Below are 15,959 nucleotides of genomic sequence, written 5' to 3'. Positions count from 1 at the left end.
AAGAAGCGTTGTGTGACTATGCAAGAAGGTTAGAGGGAGATATGCACTCTGCTCCTTTAGCCTGAATCTCCAGCCCTGTCAGTTCATTTGACTTGGTGACAGCTGGTAGTGTCTGGGAGAGGTTCTTGCCTAAGGTGCTGCCATTCACTGTAGCAGAACTGTCTCATGGGATCTAGGATTAGAATAAAATAAAGACACACCTTTTTTTTTTTTTTTCCCCCTTTGTGCTCCCACCCAATTTTAGTTCTGAATTGCCATAACTGCTGAAAAGTTAAACTCTGAGGGCAGGGGGGAAAAAAGATGAGAAGTCTCAGGATTGTAATTTCCTGTTTCTGTTCCGAGCTCCTGAGGATGAACCAGGAGGTGGGATAATTCTCTGAATTAAAATTGCAGTTGTTAAGAGCAAGCCAACTTTACTGCTGTCCTTTCTTTGTGGTTCAGAGTTCGCAACTTCTTCAGGCTCAACAAATTTAGGAAGTTAGGTTTTTGCGATTGTGTTCCTCGCACTGTGATTTTTTGAAGCCCATTACTCTTAAAAAGCCTGAGTTGAGTTTCTTATGGCTGGAGGACAATGCCCCTAATGTGTGTTGCCTTTTTAAGAGGGCCTTGATCAGCATAGCACCTATTAGTGTGATGAAAAACATAATGGGTCTGGCTGTGAGAGAACTGGAGAGTTTGCGGCATGGGAAAGGCAGGTGGATTGGAGACTGCCATTCTGAAGGCTTTAATAGCCAAGAAGCAGGAGAGGATAGTCATTGGCAAATAGGAATGCTAGTGGATTATCTGCATTTTTGTCATGGATCTCAAATAGAAGCATTCGGTGTCTAAATCTTAGAAAGCATGATGTGGGTGTAGGTGGGAGACTAGGTCGGGTCTCCTGACAAGGGCACTAGTCATTGCTCTGCAAACAGACCTAAGTTTAATACAGCTCTCATTTCAACCTGCTCTTTCCTTGTATCCATGCAGAGTCAAAGTGGTGAAGGGATTTTTCTTGGGCATTGACTTGGAAACAGGGAAGGACTGAATTAGGCTGGTTGGTGAGGTTGCTGCCCTTTGCTATCTTTGCCAGGCCTTAGGGAAGGCTGCCCCTGGGTCTGACTTGGTTCCTGTACCAGTGAACAGCAGCTGCAAGAGGGTGGTGACTCATGAACAGCTGATTCATGAGCGGCTAAGGTGGCTTCACCACAAGGGTAGTAACCTCATGTGCTGTTCCAGTTCAAACTGTCACTGCTCATGAATCAACACCATCTGTAGGCCTTTGTTCACTGCATTTTTGAGTGTAAGGAAGAATTCAGACCTGCAGCCAGCATTACCTTAAACAACAGAAGGCCTTTTGGGCATTTGTTGTGGTTTTTTTCTTTTTCCAGGCCCAGGGTTCTTTTATCTGTGGAGCAGGTGGATGCCCTGCCTGTGCCTCAACTCCCCTTTGTCATCTTTGCATCTTTGGCAGTTACATTGAGTCATTTTGATGCTACTAGTACTCAAGCAGGGAAGAACAACCTTGTTGATCCCTGCCTTCTGTAACCTTCTGCTACAAACTTACTTGACTTGAAGTGGGTCACCCGCTCTACAAGAGAAGCTCCTTGTTTCTCTGAGGCCTCTCTTGTTTGTGACCTGCCTCCTGTGAACTGGGAGATGAGGGGCTGTAATCTTCTGTTGCTCTTAGTGCAAATTCCAGATTAGAACAAAATAAACTAATTCCTTAGGTTAAATTTTCCAGTCAATTGTCCCTATAAAATGTGGGGGTTTTAATACTTTCTTGCTTGCTTGTTATGATTAGTTTTTTACCCACAAGTCTTCAGAAGTCTGGGAGCAAACATTGAAGAAAAGGAATGTCTTAAAAAAATGGGAGATAATTCCTATGATACTCTGCAGTAATTTTTTGTTGGTTGGTTGTGCGGGAGAGGAAAACTTTTGATGATGGTAATACTTAGGCTGGAGGAAGATGAGAAGCTCAGATGATTACTTTGAGAAATGACCCATGAGCAATTTTTGTGCTGCAGATGCTTTAGAACAGACTGGCAGGGAAGAGGGGGTGGCAGGCATTTGCCTACTTTAAATGCTCGGCAAAACTCCCTGTTTAGCTTAAATCGGGCACGCGGGGCCAAACCTAACACAGTTGCAGTATAGAACTAATGGGGGATAGAGGGCATATTAAACCTATGTACAATCCATCAATTGTAGGATAAAAATAAACAGTACTGAGACAGGAGCCTTTGAGCAAGGAAGGGAGTGAGGCAGAGATGACATCTTTGGTATGTGCATCTTGACTTACCCACTCAGGCGAAACAGCCTCTGAGCTCAGGCTTCCGATTAAGTGACTGGGACAGCTGCCAAAACACCTACGTTTGCTAGCTAATATACTGTAGTGCATTGGTCCTGCAGGTTAATCTGGGAAAGGCAAGGAGTAATATCTGAGCTTGTCTTGGCCTTTTTATTGAACGATGTCATAACGACATGCTCTGCATCCTGTATGTCAGGATCTTAAAATAAATGTGGTGGTGATGCTAAAGCTGCCTTATTAGTGTTGTGAGGAAAGAGAGCCATCAGTCATGCCGCAGAAGACCAGATATGCTGAGGGAGACAGCTTTTCTGACCTTGTAGGCTGCATACCGAAGTCTTTAAGGTATGTGCTGTGTGGCTCTGAGCCCTTTAGAGACAAGCAGAAGGGGAATGGCTCACAAGAGGGGAATAACAGTAACTCCTTAAGGAGAGAATTATTCTGTTGCAGGATGGGGCTGGGCTGAGGTGGGCATTCAGCAAGGTCCCTCTACAGCCCCCCCCACTGACTGGTGTCAAAAGCCCTTGCAAACCGAAGTCTCTGTTCCAGTGTGGCTGTGCTGGCTATGTAATGGCCCTAGCGAGTAACACGCATTTCAACTCTTCAGACTATGAGAACTTAATACAATGCTGAGATTTTCCTGCTATGTACTATTTGATAGCAAATTAAACATTTGACTCCTGCACGAATGAGCTCCCGAGTTCAATGTACTCTTATATCGTAACCAAAGAGAAGTTAACTTTTTTATCTTCAGATGTGCAAAGACATGGCAGAAATAAATCTATGAAATCTATGTAGTGACGGCCACAGGACAGAACTGGAAGGATTTACATTGCTGATCTTTGCACAAAAAGATTTGGTTTCAGTGCTATCTTGGTCGAAGCAGCAAAAGCTGTCTCCACCTAAAAGTACTAGAGAACCGTGGGCTGAAACCAAATGAAAACGCTGTCCATTTCTACAAAAACATTGCTTTTGGGATTTGGCATGATTTTTGAGGCTAATGAAGCAAATAACTTAATCCAAAGTCCCTCTGTTTGAGAAACTAGTCTGAATCTAAACCAGGACACAAGTTTCTGTAACAAAAAAAAGAAGTCCAATCCTATTAGCCAACTAGACTGCAAGAAGTTATTGCACAAAGTTATTACGCTGGAGATAGTACTACATGAAATGTGCAAAATCAAGTCAGACTCTTACCAAATCCTGAATTGGCATGTGCATCTTTGAGTTGGATACAGGGAGAACACCGTAAATCAAACAGTAAATGTTTGGGAAAGAGAAGTAAAAGGAAAGACTGAGAAGCCGATCTTCTAATCCTGTGAATAAAATAAAGATTAGAGAGAGCAAGAAAACACTTATCTTACTAGAAATAAAACATTATTGCTTGGAATGTTTTAATTTCTGTCATTGGACTCCATGCCATGTAGCCTTCTCTGTTGAAACCTCTGTGGAGGCAGGCACTGCAATCCACTTCCGGGAGAAACTCAAGTGTGCTGCCTCTTACATGTGGGTAACACTTGCAGAGCTTGTTTTGCCAATAAAAGTGTCTTTGAATTGACTGTGGTGGGATGTGGTGCAAGTTCTGATGCAAAATGGGGCTCTTCGTAAGTGCAGATTTTGAGGAGAACTCTTCTCTAAAATCTCTAGTAATTTTGTTTTCTTGTTGCTGTTGTGAATTGGCTCCTTCCTTTCTGTGGTCCATTGTTGTATGGTTGATGTTTGAAAACGAAATGTCTTCCATCTGCTTAAGAAATTTTATTTATCCTTGGAGGCCTGAACTATTGCCTTTGCTACTAGGAAATAAACAACATTCCAACTGTCCCTAATTATCACCCACTTGCCTTCCTGCAGATCCATGTCTCTTGCAAGGGCACTAGAAGAAATGTTTTACTGATCATGAATTGCATTTTTCCTGTTCTCTATTCTTTCATCTCTATCAACTTAGTCCTCTTTTCCTGTTTAAACTTGGTAATTAAACATACTACTTAATATGATTGAACAGTGGGCTGGACAGTGGAGACGTGGCTGGCCTGAAACACAGTCAGTGGCTTGTTTCAGGTGACACTAGGAATGTAACAGCAAATCATTTATAAGGGCATGCTACTGATTTGGAGTAGGGTTCAGTATAATCTCACTTTACAGGAAACACTGTCTTCAAAATACAGTTTTAGAGTAATATAAAGCCTATGTTTTAGAATATCAGAATGAGAGGAATTTTTGTTCCTGCTGCCTTTTGCTTTCAGTGAATTTGATATCTCTGAGAGAGAGAATTTTTTTGGGGGGGTGCTGGGATGTTTTCACTGCTGAGGATTGTTCTCTGTCCGCAATATATGCGGCTTGGCCTCTAGCTGCATGGCTTCCTTGACCCACAGGGTGTAGTTTCATGTTACGCCTAATCTGTGGGTTGCCCCACGAGAACGGTCTTGCCCCCTTGTCCCTTTGATAGGTCTGTGTGTATGTCTGCTGGATGAATCAGTTCAGCTTGTTGATCTGTCACAGAACTGACCTGCAAAATGCTGAAACCAGTGACATCATGGGTTGTGTGGTATTGGCAAGCTGAAGAGAATTGCTCTTTAGTGAGCTGATTAGTATAGACCTAATGGAAGCATAAAGGGAGGCAAGACCAACCATTTTTTGGCACTGGCTTGCTGCTCCCTCACTTTGCCTTAACAATACTATGGAAAGACTTTCCCTGGAAACAAGGGAAGGTGAGAATTCAAGCCAAAGATTCAGTTTCTATGGCTCATGTAAGTGTAGGCCTCTTTATTGTATTGTACTTGTATGACAGTCTCACTGCTGTTTTAATGTCAAAGTGTGGTGAAAGATCAACCTATAAGTGTTGCAACTGGTGCAGTATATTGGTGATGCCTTTTGTGCTGGAAACTTCTATTCATTAAGACTAGAAGTGCACACCTACTGTCTTGTTTTACTTGGGCTAACGCAGACTTACTTTCTGAGTTGTTGCCAGAGAAATTGTCAATTTAAATATTAAAAGCTTTACCCCCTTGCTAGTGCCTTGACTTTTCTTCCTTAATCTTGCCTTTTAAATGACTGATGTCTAGCAAAGAGTTGTTTTTTGACCCCTTATTTGCAGAACCTGGATCCGAGTTTTGCTTGCTCTCCCTGTCCCTCTCCACTGATGCAGTGGTGTGTCATGGTTTGACAAGCCTGGCCTGGGCATGCACACAGAGAGGCACGATCCCACCTTCCTCTGGAGTTGATGCAGAAGTGGCAGGGCTGATGCTAAGTGTTTGGTTAGTCAAAGGAAGACAGAGCTAGCTGTTCGGAAACATAAGCTGCCTAAATGGCCATTTCTGTTCTCCCTGAATGAATATGTGGCAGGCTGAAGGGAAAGACCTACATGGGCTGAATCTCACACATGAATTGTCAATTGGATCATGTAAAGGTTCACTCTGATGGAAATCAGAGCTTCACAGTGTTACATGCAGTGTGTGCGTACAATAAGGACAGTCCCTGCTCTGAAGAGTTCATAATTTCTACATGTAATAAATTGACAGATGTATCGAATAGTAAGAGGGAAAAAAAACAATGAAATACTGATTAACATAGTAAATAGGGGATCCACTTAAATGCTTTTCCTTTTAGTATGTATGTTGGTACTCCTTATCCTGTTCTGTCTATCCCCAAGATAGCTTTCTGTTGAAGCTGCCTTTCTCTAATCTTTTTTTCCCCCTCTGACATGCTGCATGCAGCTTTATCACAATTAAATAGATGCATTTTGTTGTGTCTGAGGTCTGATACTGGGAGAGTAAAAATTCTTCTCTGATGTAATGCCCTTCTAAGAGGATCTAGTTGCTGTTTTTGTCCTAGATAGTGGATGTTCCTGTTATCTGCCAGCATGTTCAATAAATGGTTACCATTAGTCTAATGAAGGGTATCATATCTGAACCCAGCTCACAAAGATTTCTTCTGCCTCTGTGGCTCTTCCACCCTTTCCTCTATCCTGACTGTAGCAGCTCTTAGGATGGTTTGCAAATGGATATTTAACCATGTAACCACAAAGGTCAAGAAATTTGAGAATAGAAACATAACTTGAACTTGGTTAGGAATCCAAGTGTTAAACTGTGGATTCCTGACTTGGGATAGCTTAGCTGAGGCCAACTTTAAATAATAATTATTGAATGTTCTTTTCTGCTGCTTTGTAGCAGTAAGCTAAATTGCTGGGTAGAATTCTGTAAATACGTAGTTGGCTTCAGTGGCTGTATTTACCCAATAGCTTAAGTGTTTTTTGCCATAACCTTTGGAGATCATCTGTACAGAACTGAACTTGGGAGTGTCCCCTTTGCAAGCTGTCACATAAAGGTTCCCTATGGTTGTTGGGCCAGGTATGCTACTGGCTAGGCTGTTTGGGTTTTTTTCCTTCTTTTCTCTAAGGTTAGCTGGCAATTTGATTTCGGAATCTACATAATTTTTTCTTGCAAGGGTAAAGAACTGAATCATGGTGACTGGTTGCTTAAGAGCTGTTTTTTTTCTGCAAACTGAAGTCAGTGGCTTTTTCCCAGATTAGAATGTTATATTTTTAAACATTTACCGTACTCAAGTGTAGAATGATCTAATTCACCATGTTTATTCCTTTTCATAATAATTTTCAGCACAGTAGCATGCGTATCCTACTTCTAAATGTACAAACACTTGGTAAACAGACTGCAAGAAGAAAATAACTCTTGAGCCACTGTAGTAAATATGTCTGTAAAGCCTTAAACAGGAAATGACCCCAACTATTTCTGTCAGTTTGGCTGAGGCCATGGTTCTGCAAGCATTGAAGCAAAGGGAGGAATCAAATGGCTGGGTGAGGAGGAGTTGGAAGATCCTTCAGATTTGCATCTTTTTGCCACTCATCACCAGCTGGTCCACTTTCCCTGATCTGTTTTTTACCAGGCTGCACAAAGCTGTGCCAGCTCATGGTGTGTCATGGGACTGGGAGTACGGAAAGGAGGCCTGGGAGCTCTGTAAGCCAGTGCTACTGATGAATATGAAACCACAGTCCTGAAGTTTCTTTCCCATTTTGCGCAAGTATCAGTGGGTTTCTGGAGTACCCAAGAGCTGTGTTATCACTTAAACATAGTCAAATCAAGGCTGCTTCCTGTCCTTTGCTTATTGTGCACAGAAGAGGGTTTGTTTTGGGAGGGTATCTGGCAAAGAAATCAAGAAACTAGGTTATAGCATGAAAGGCAGAAGATTCTATCTTGCCCATGGAAAACAGTCATGCTCTTTTGAGGACTTAATACCTAAATAACCTTGTATGTCTTTCAGTTTGCCAAGTTTGTCCAGTTACAAGGCGGGACATGGGAATAATTTCCAGAATGCTGTTGCTATTTGTAATTCCACATTGTTTGATAGTGTACAATAAAAAAAATGGAGGGAGAGGAATGAACCTCTAAACACACATCTCCAAATCTGGAATTAATGGGTCACATTCAACCTCAGAATAAAGGCCCAGGAAATGGGAAAGTCAACCTCTGAGGTTGAGATGCATGCTGTCATGACCGTAATGGTGTGTAGCTTAGTGGTGTACTGTGACTTCAGTAGATCTGATCTTGACTCATCAAGGCTTGTTGGCTGAAGGTCCAAATGTACCAGATGTTCTTACTTAGAGAATAATCTGTAGGAATAAATGTTATGTTCTTACAGAGTCTGGGAATGGCAGCGTATGGTACCAGAAATATTTAGCAAATTTAGTCAAGATACAAACTGCACACTAAGGCCTTTTTCCCCACCACAGAAATCCATTTTTTTTCTGACTGAAAAAAGTCATTGTACTGCACAACCATTAAAATGGTTTACTACATAACTCTTCCACTTAGGAGTAGAAAGAGGGGAAAAAAGTCTGTGTGCAACTGAAAAAACCTCCCAGGAACTTCTCAAAGTAGTTTGTAATTACTGGAGATAAAATTCTGCTATGAATAGAAGTAACTAGATGAGTAGCCCTGTGCTCTGCCACACCTTTATTGCTAGCCAGTCATTTTAGGTAGCATTTATAGTACCGATGGGCTTGAGTTGTTCTTTGATCAGAGGAAGTACTCTATACTTGGCTGAATAACATCACTTCTTGCAATGCCCACAAATTGCCTCAAAAGCTTGATTCAACTTTATTTTTCTGTTGCACCCTACTCCCCAAAGTACAGTGGAATAACGGAAGGAAAATGGCTCTTGAGTCATCGCAGTAAATGCATCTGTAAGACTGAACAGAAGATGCCATGCTGTCTTGTTGCGGGTTTTGGCCCTGAGATCATGGTTCCAGCAAAAGGCAGTATGCCTGCATGTAGGGTGAACTTTTCCTTTGTAGGCAGAATAGTTTAAAAGGCTTTAAAAAAGTGTCAGAAACTCTTCTGCCAGGGCTGAATGACATGTCTGCTGAAATGATTTGTGGGCTTTGTGAGGAATCTGTGTCTTTTATTTAGATATGCACTTCAGATACTGAAACTTGGTCCAGGAAGTAGTATCAGAAGCAGTTCTTAATCATATTGTTAATACCGGCTCTTCTCATGAGAAAAATCCACAGGCATCTTTAGCCTGCTTTTGTGTGGAAGCAATGGTTGTTTCAATATGTGTGAATATCTTCTCGCTCAAAAAAACTAGTCCCAGAGAATAAAAGTTTCATGAAAATAGGCAGCACAATGAAGGGAAGGCGCCACAGAAGCGACTTGGCTGTGGGTGAAGATTCCTTGTGAGTTTGCATTTTGTTAGACATGAAAGAACCCCCTCCCTTCATTTGGCAACAGATGTACCAGAATTGACTATTAGAGGTGAATCCATCTGAAACTGGCTTTGTTAATTCTGCTTCTCTGGTAGCTATTGAGATCAATCAGGTGTGCAAGTTGGAGTCTTGCTGGACATACACTTGTTTCCAGGTTCCCAAGTAGTGGCAGTGGTCCACCAGGCTCAGGAGATATTTAGTCCTCTCTCATTAGGAGACAGAAGTCTTCAATGCGCTTTAATTGGGTTGCGCTTTAGGAGTGCTGAAAAACTTTGGCTGGTTTAGAATGTGGCTGCGTGGCTGCAGAGTGATATTTCTGGCAAGAAGCATGATAAACTTGTGTTCTGACCTAACTGGCTGCCGGCTGGCTTTCAAAGACAAATGAGAGATTTGGGCTGGGGTCCTGGGTGTTTGGGTTTTTTTATGCTTAAACTCATGAAATTCTTGGATGGCTTTTATCTGTTAAGGTTCTAATATTGTGCTTATCCCCAGCTTAAAGGTCCATGGGGAGTCTGTGCTTTCTTGTGTAGCAAGAAATTTTAACTGGGATATCTGAAATAATTATGGCTCCCAATGATCTGCCCTGTGCCTCTGAATGGCTGAATGTGAGGTAAAACATTGCTGAATGTCACAGTTTACAGCCTGGCAACTTCCATTTATTTTAGTGTGCTGGATTATAAACTAGTGCTTTAGGAGCTGCACACAACTGTCCTGAGGTAGTATCTTGCCAGATAAGATCCTCTGGATTGCTGGGTCTAGTCTGATTGAACTGGAAGGAGGCTGCAGGCCTGACCCTCTCTTCCTTCTGGAGACTTGAATCTTTTGGTCTTCAGGCCACGTTACAAGGCCTGTGTGCCTCAGCCTTGGCCTGGCCAGGGTGGAAGCTAGCCGGAGGGTTTTGCTGGGGGCAGGAAAAGAAAGGAAAGCCATCCTATGTGCTCCCAAGCCTCTCCAGCATCCTGGAGCACAGGAGAGACATTTTATAATGCAAGGTGAACTATTTCTAATAGTCTTTCCTAATTAGTTACATCAGAAAGGCCAATGATCTTTACTTCTTTTTTACTGACTTTTTTTTTCTTTCTTTTTTTTCCCCCTGCCTTCCCTTCCCTTTGTCTTGCTTTCAGTTCACCCATCTGCATCTGGTCTTGCCCAGGCAGCTGCTGCTCTATTTGTATGTTCCCTGGGGGAGCTCTGGTGCTCCTTTAAGATCTCCTGTTGCTTTGGGAATTCACCTTTTAGACATGGTGCTTCATTAGCCTCTCACATTTATTTAGTACTGTGAGAAAAGATTTCCCCTCCCAAAAAGCAGAAGAACGAGTTTCCAGTGGCATCTGCTTGAGAGAACAGCGTCTCTATGTAAATAGAGCAGGTTTAGAAGCCTCCCACTATTGGCAAAGGAGCGGCTGGGGAGTTCTTGAAGGAATATTGTTTGACTGAGTTGGCACCGGGAGGCCCTTTGGAGACAAGGGCTGAAGAACTTACCCCTGCTCTTTCTCACCTGAGGAAGGCTTGCACATCAGCAAGTGACCATGCTGCTCCTGTGCACCGTTGTCCTCCTGCCCTGCCCGGGTCTCAGCACAGTCACTCCTTTTTGTTGGTGCTCGTTAGAGAAAAAGATCTGTTCGGGATTTTTCTACCGTGGGGTTCTGTGTTTCCTCATTTGCCGCCCCTCTCCCCCACCGGGCGTTGTGGGAGAGTCGTCCCCTCTGCAGGCGATGGTGGGAACGGCCTCGGCCTCACTTATCACCAGTGACAAATCAATGGCAGCCTTCAGAAAGCTGGCCCCCAGGATCCCCGCTCGGCCCAGCTCTGGAGCAGTGGGAGGCTTCCCTGGCAGATAAAGGACTCCTTGCAGCTCTGACTTGTTGCCTTAAATCTAACTGAAGAAACCTTTTCATTCTTTTTAGCAGTGGGCCCCCTCCCCTCTTGATTTGTTTTGGGGGAAGGTGGCGGCTGGTGGAAGGGGGGCAGTTGGGGCCGTGGGGGAAACAGGAGTGGAGGAGCTTTGGGGTTTGTAACGGTTTTTCTGTTTCCGTTTCACAATAGTCTGGCTAGTGCATGCAGAGCTGGGCTCACAAAGCCTCCCTGAAGCGCCTGGAGTCCCACAGGGCTCCTCACAGTGCAAGTTTGCTGTGTGTATTCCTACCAACAATACAGCGGGGCCCAGCAACAGGCTTCAGCTTTGGGCAAATATTTCTACAGCTTTTCGTTAATCGCTTTGAGGGGAGGAGGGTGAGATGGGTTTGGGGAGGTGGGAAAGAAAATTTGTATATGCGAGGGAGGGGAAAATAGAGATAGGTGGAGGGATTTATCTCTGGCTTCCTGTGGTCCAGGCTTCTAAAGGGAGCCTTTGCCAGCATTCAGCATCCATGCTAAAGCTAGAGAGGGTTTGGGGTGCATCAGTGTTGGATCTGAGGAAGGAGGGAGATTTAGGCAAACAACACATAATGGTTTAGGCTCAACCAGTCTCCTTTTTTTGTTTTTCTTTTTCTTTTTAGTAGGAGACAGTAGCTGAAACTGCCCCTTCTGGTGGTTCAATTCAAAGCGTTGATGTAGGCTGAAAGCATGGCCTTTTCTTGTGCTAAGTATGTCTAGCTTATTTCTGCTTAACTGTTCCATTTGGTTTTATGCTTGACTTCATGTTCCTTCTACTACCTGTGAACTATCTCTCAATTTCTAGTTTATTTGATCTGGGTCCCAGATCCAGATGTTGAAGAAATCAGGTAAGTGATGTCTCTTTAAAGCAAACTATTGCAGCTTGACTGTCTGATAGGTTTTGGCCTTGGGAGTTCCTTGAGCCTGTTACTGTAGTCCTGGGATAGTCATGTAAGCTCATATCAATGTGCTGGTTCTGTCCCCCATTTCTAAAGCTGCAGTGGGGATACATAAACAGCATGAAACTGATCGTGTCAAGAAGAGACCTTATGAGCCTATTTCTCCCTAGCATTATGGGGAAAAAGTAACCAGGCCACCTCCTTTAAACAGTGCTTTCCATCCCTGCAGGGCTGGCAGCAAGCTTGGCGTGCCCACAGTTCAGGGCTAAATTCTTACATCGCTAAACTGTGTTGCATGCGTTGCTTGCTGTGTATTAAGGATTCAAATGTCGTCTTAGACCTGATGCTCTTGTTATAGTAGGAATGATGCCAGAAGCATCATCCTTGTTCCAGATGTATCATGTCAGAAATTAAATTTGGGCAGGAGATGCTTACCTCTGTCAGTATTTTCCCAGAGCAGGGAGTACCCTTGCTCTGAGGTCTGAGGCTTTAAGCTGAGCATAACTGGGGGCTGCACATACAGAGGCTGAACTTCCTGAACTCTCTGTCCAAGGCCTGGCTCATCTTCCATTTCCAGTCAGTTAAATCCCAGCAAAATTTCCAAATTAAATCCAGTTTTGAAGTGATCAGCATAATTTAGCAAGTGAAGCTTACTCTGTGCTATGGTAAAGCTCGCAGTAAAGTTCTCAGCATGGCTATAGCCAGCCCTTTCAAATAAGGGACATCCTTGCCTCTCATTTGGAGATGAGGGTAGAATAAGAGTCCTCTGTAGGAAGAAGTTACTAATATGCTAAATACAGACCTGAGTCAAAAGAATGTATTTAACTATGAAGATTTTTAAGCATCCTTATCCTCACTGGCATCTGGTGACTGCCCCTTCCTTCTGTATTGTTCATGATATAAAATTTTAGAAGCGTTCTATCCTTAGAGCATCACAACTACAAGTGAGGCAAGATTTGTAGGGAGAGAGAACAACTTTAGTTAGACTATCTAATGTGGCTGGAAAAACAGGTGAGCTTTTGGGAGCAGTTTCTCCTGAGAACTAAAATAGAAGCCTAAGTCTTTAAATTAAGTGCAAGTTGAGAACAGTTGCTTTGAGTTCAGCTTGAATACATTAATGAATTAGAAGTTCAAGAGGAAGTTCCTGATACTTCTGGAGCAGAAGGGGATGCTCTGCTTTCCCACCACTCCTGTGGGAAAGGAGTGGTGCCATAGGGGCCAAGACTACCTCAATCCCTACCTGATTTTCTCTTTCTTTTCAGTTGATTAAAGTTTGACCAACTTATGACTTTCCAGGCTGAAAGTTGTAGAGCTAGAGAGAAGAGTTTCTGCTTAAAACTGTCTGTGAAACTTCAGTTAGAAATGATTCGATGAGTTTGGAGAATAAGGACAGAGAGAAAACACTTCCTCTCTACCACCCCCTCCCCATTTAAAATCTTCCTGTAGTACAGAAAAGCTTGAGAATGTATTTCTGGAGCATGGGAGGCTTAACAAACAAAAAAGCAGAAGGGGCTTAAAGATTCTTTGGTTTCTCTGAAATTCACCCACGCATGGTAGAGTTGTAAATATTTGAAAATTGGTACTTGTATGTGCTGAGTAGGAGTTAAAAAGCCTGTCGGCCAAAGGCTCTCTGACTCTGCGATGGACATTGACTTTCTAGTGGCAGGCTTGAGTCAGACAGGGGCTCTGCTCCCAAGTATTCCCCCAAGCGAAGTGCTGCCTTCTGAGAGGTTGCCCTCTGGGCTGAATGCTCCTTTGCTGATCTACAGGCGGTGAGGAGGAAGAGGAGAAGGCAGCTAAAGTAGGCTATTTCTGTGTCATATGATCCAGTATTGAAGATTGTGTTGCAATGCAAGAAGTATCATGGAGTCCCCTATGGAACAGAGACTGTCATCCCATAAGGCTGTAAAGCAGGTGCACAAACAATGCAGCTGTGTGATGCCAAATACTGAATAATACAACTTGTCAGCCCGTTCAGATTCTTTCAGGTAATTCTGAAGAGTTGACTTTTTGCTAGCTGTTTTCTATCTGGATCACTTCACTGCTTTTTTGCAATCAGCTTTCACCTGGTTTAAACTTGGATATGTGCGCTTGGGAATAGAGAGAAAGGTGAGTCTGTTTGCTCCTGATTTGGATCAGGTTTTGATTTCTGGGCATTTTTCAGTGGGAGAAAAAAAGGAAGAGAAAAGTTAAGGAGGAAAGAGTAGCAGAGGAAAATTGGATTGGAAGCGGGGAAGCTTGTTAAGAGACCAAAAATGGATGAGGGAATGTGGGCAGGTGGAAGGAGGGCTCTGGGTAGCAGAAGTGAGGTGGGGGGCTCTGCCTTGTGTTCTCTTTTCCTGCATCCAGCCTGTCTTGTTCCTAAGTCCCACTTCTCTGTAGTGGCTCACATACAAAGCAACTTGTGTCTTCCAGGTTCTTTTCTGTTGCCTCTCCTTTTTCGTAGAATAAAGGGACTTGCAAGTTTGAGAAGCCTGATGCTGACCTGTTTGTCACAGTGTTTTACTTTTATACCACCTGTGTTGCTCCCCTTTCCTTCTGTTGTGTTTTACAAGCATCCAACAGTTCTACAAACCATTCCTTGGCTCTTCAGGTTGGACACCTAGGAACAGAGGTTTCTGGCTTGGGGCTCTAGTTGTCTGAGATCTATAAAATGGAGCTGATGAAACCGTTCACAACAGTAAGATGTGAAGACAAATGAATCTGTGTTTATGAACTGCTTGACTGTTATGGTGATGAATACCATATAATAATTTTACCTTCCGTTCAGGACTTTGTGCTGCAAGTAATGTGGAGTTTGTGTGGGGTCATGAAGTGCAAAAGGGGCCTGTTAAAAGCTGTGCAGGTGAATTTAATTCTGGGATTCCATTAGAGCTTTTCTTCGCTTGCTTATAATAGATTTTAAATGTCCTGTGTAATCAATAGCAGCCGGATTTATTTTCTTCTAAGCATGCTGTATAAGATACTATCTTTGCCAGACTGTTGCTCAGTTCTGCATACCAGGAAGCAACCCTTTTAAAATAAATTTAAATTTAACCTAAAATCTTCCAGGTTCTGTAACACTAGACCCTGATCTCTTTGATGGAGAGACAGCTGCTCTTGGGGAGTCATGGTGCATGCTGTTTACTGCTGCCTCTGTGGTTAACCTGTTCCTCATGGACCATACAATGGTGTCTAATTTTTTTACACTGACACATTTCCCGTGCTGTTGGGGAATACACATGTGGGTGTTTATGGATTTACTATATTAGTACTTTTTTGTTGGAGTTGTCCCATAGCATCTCCCTCCTATTTCTGCTCCTTCAGGAAGAGGAGATCCAAGTCTCGCCTAACACTGTGCTTGCAGCCTCTTTCAGCCTCTTTTGACCCATTCCCTGGTGAAAGAGAGTCCAGTAAAGGCCACAGGTCTGTGCATGAAAAACACAGGGAACATGAGTTGAGATCCATGGCAATTTCCCCCCGGAAACTGCCTCTCTGTAATTACAGTTCCAACATCCTCCAGAAGAAAAGGGCCCTGTCCCCCCTGCAGCCCCCCTGGCAAATTCGATGCCCCTTGCAGCCGGGAAACCAGGCGTGGAGAAGAGCAGGTCAGCTGGGGCCTGAGAACGTTCCCCTTCTGTGTCTTCATTGCAGGAGGGGGGTGGGTGCTGTTCCTCTCCCCAACCCCCTTCTTGCCCCTTCCCCCAAATCTCGCAAGTAAATACAATTTTATTTTATTACATTGCTGCCGATCTGCTGTTGTTTTTCATACAAAAAAGGTGGAAGGGGCAAGAAGGAACGAAAGAGTCTGGCGACAGGAAGAGATGAATTGCCGAAGAATGACACTGGCAGGGACTATTGTTCATTTTAATGCTGGAGCAGGAGCAGAGAGAAACGTTCACACGCCATTCTTGGGCATCCTGCTGGGCAAGCTAGGAAAGGGGCATTCCAGCTGGTCATGAGATTTGGCCGGACAGATTGAATTGGGCTGAATAGAGTGCTCACTGTTTTTTATTATTATTATTTTTTTCTTATAAAGAAACCCACTGATTAATTGCAATGGAACCCAGTTAAAGGGAGAGTCTGAAACCCACATAGACATTACAGACATAAAGCTGTCTGCCTACCAGCATGTGATAACTGGGCTTTAACCCTTTACAAGGCTCATGGGGGAGGGGGATGCTCATCGGAGTCAGCATTGCTCAGTCTG

At 43.4% G+C, this 15,959-nt stretch overlaps 1 protein-coding gene across 1 annotated transcript in view; it reads left to right on the top strand.

Moving 5' to 3' along the window:
* Nucleotides 1-2,552: 2,552 nt before the first annotated feature.
* The window catches only part of LRP4 (low density lipoprotein receptor-related protein 4), a 69,913-nt gene continuing 56,506 nt past the window's right edge, over nt 2,553-15,959 (top strand). Inside the window, exon 1 of the mRNA XM_010282982.1 lies at nt 2,553-2,626. Coding sequence (XP_010281284.1) covers nt 2,553-2,626 — 74 coding nt within the window. The remainder of the gene's footprint in view (nt 2,627-15,959) is intronic.

Source organism: Phaethon lepturus, unplaced genomic scaffold (assembly GCF_000687285.1).
Source record: "Phaethon lepturus isolate BGI_N335 unplaced genomic scaffold, ASM68728v1 scaffold25472, whole genome shotgun sequence".
NCBI lineage: Eukaryota > Metazoa > Chordata > Aves > Phaethontiformes > Phaethontidae > Phaethon > Phaethon lepturus.
Note: the sequence above shows the minus strand (reverse complement) of the source record. Positions and strands in the feature narration are given on the sequence as shown.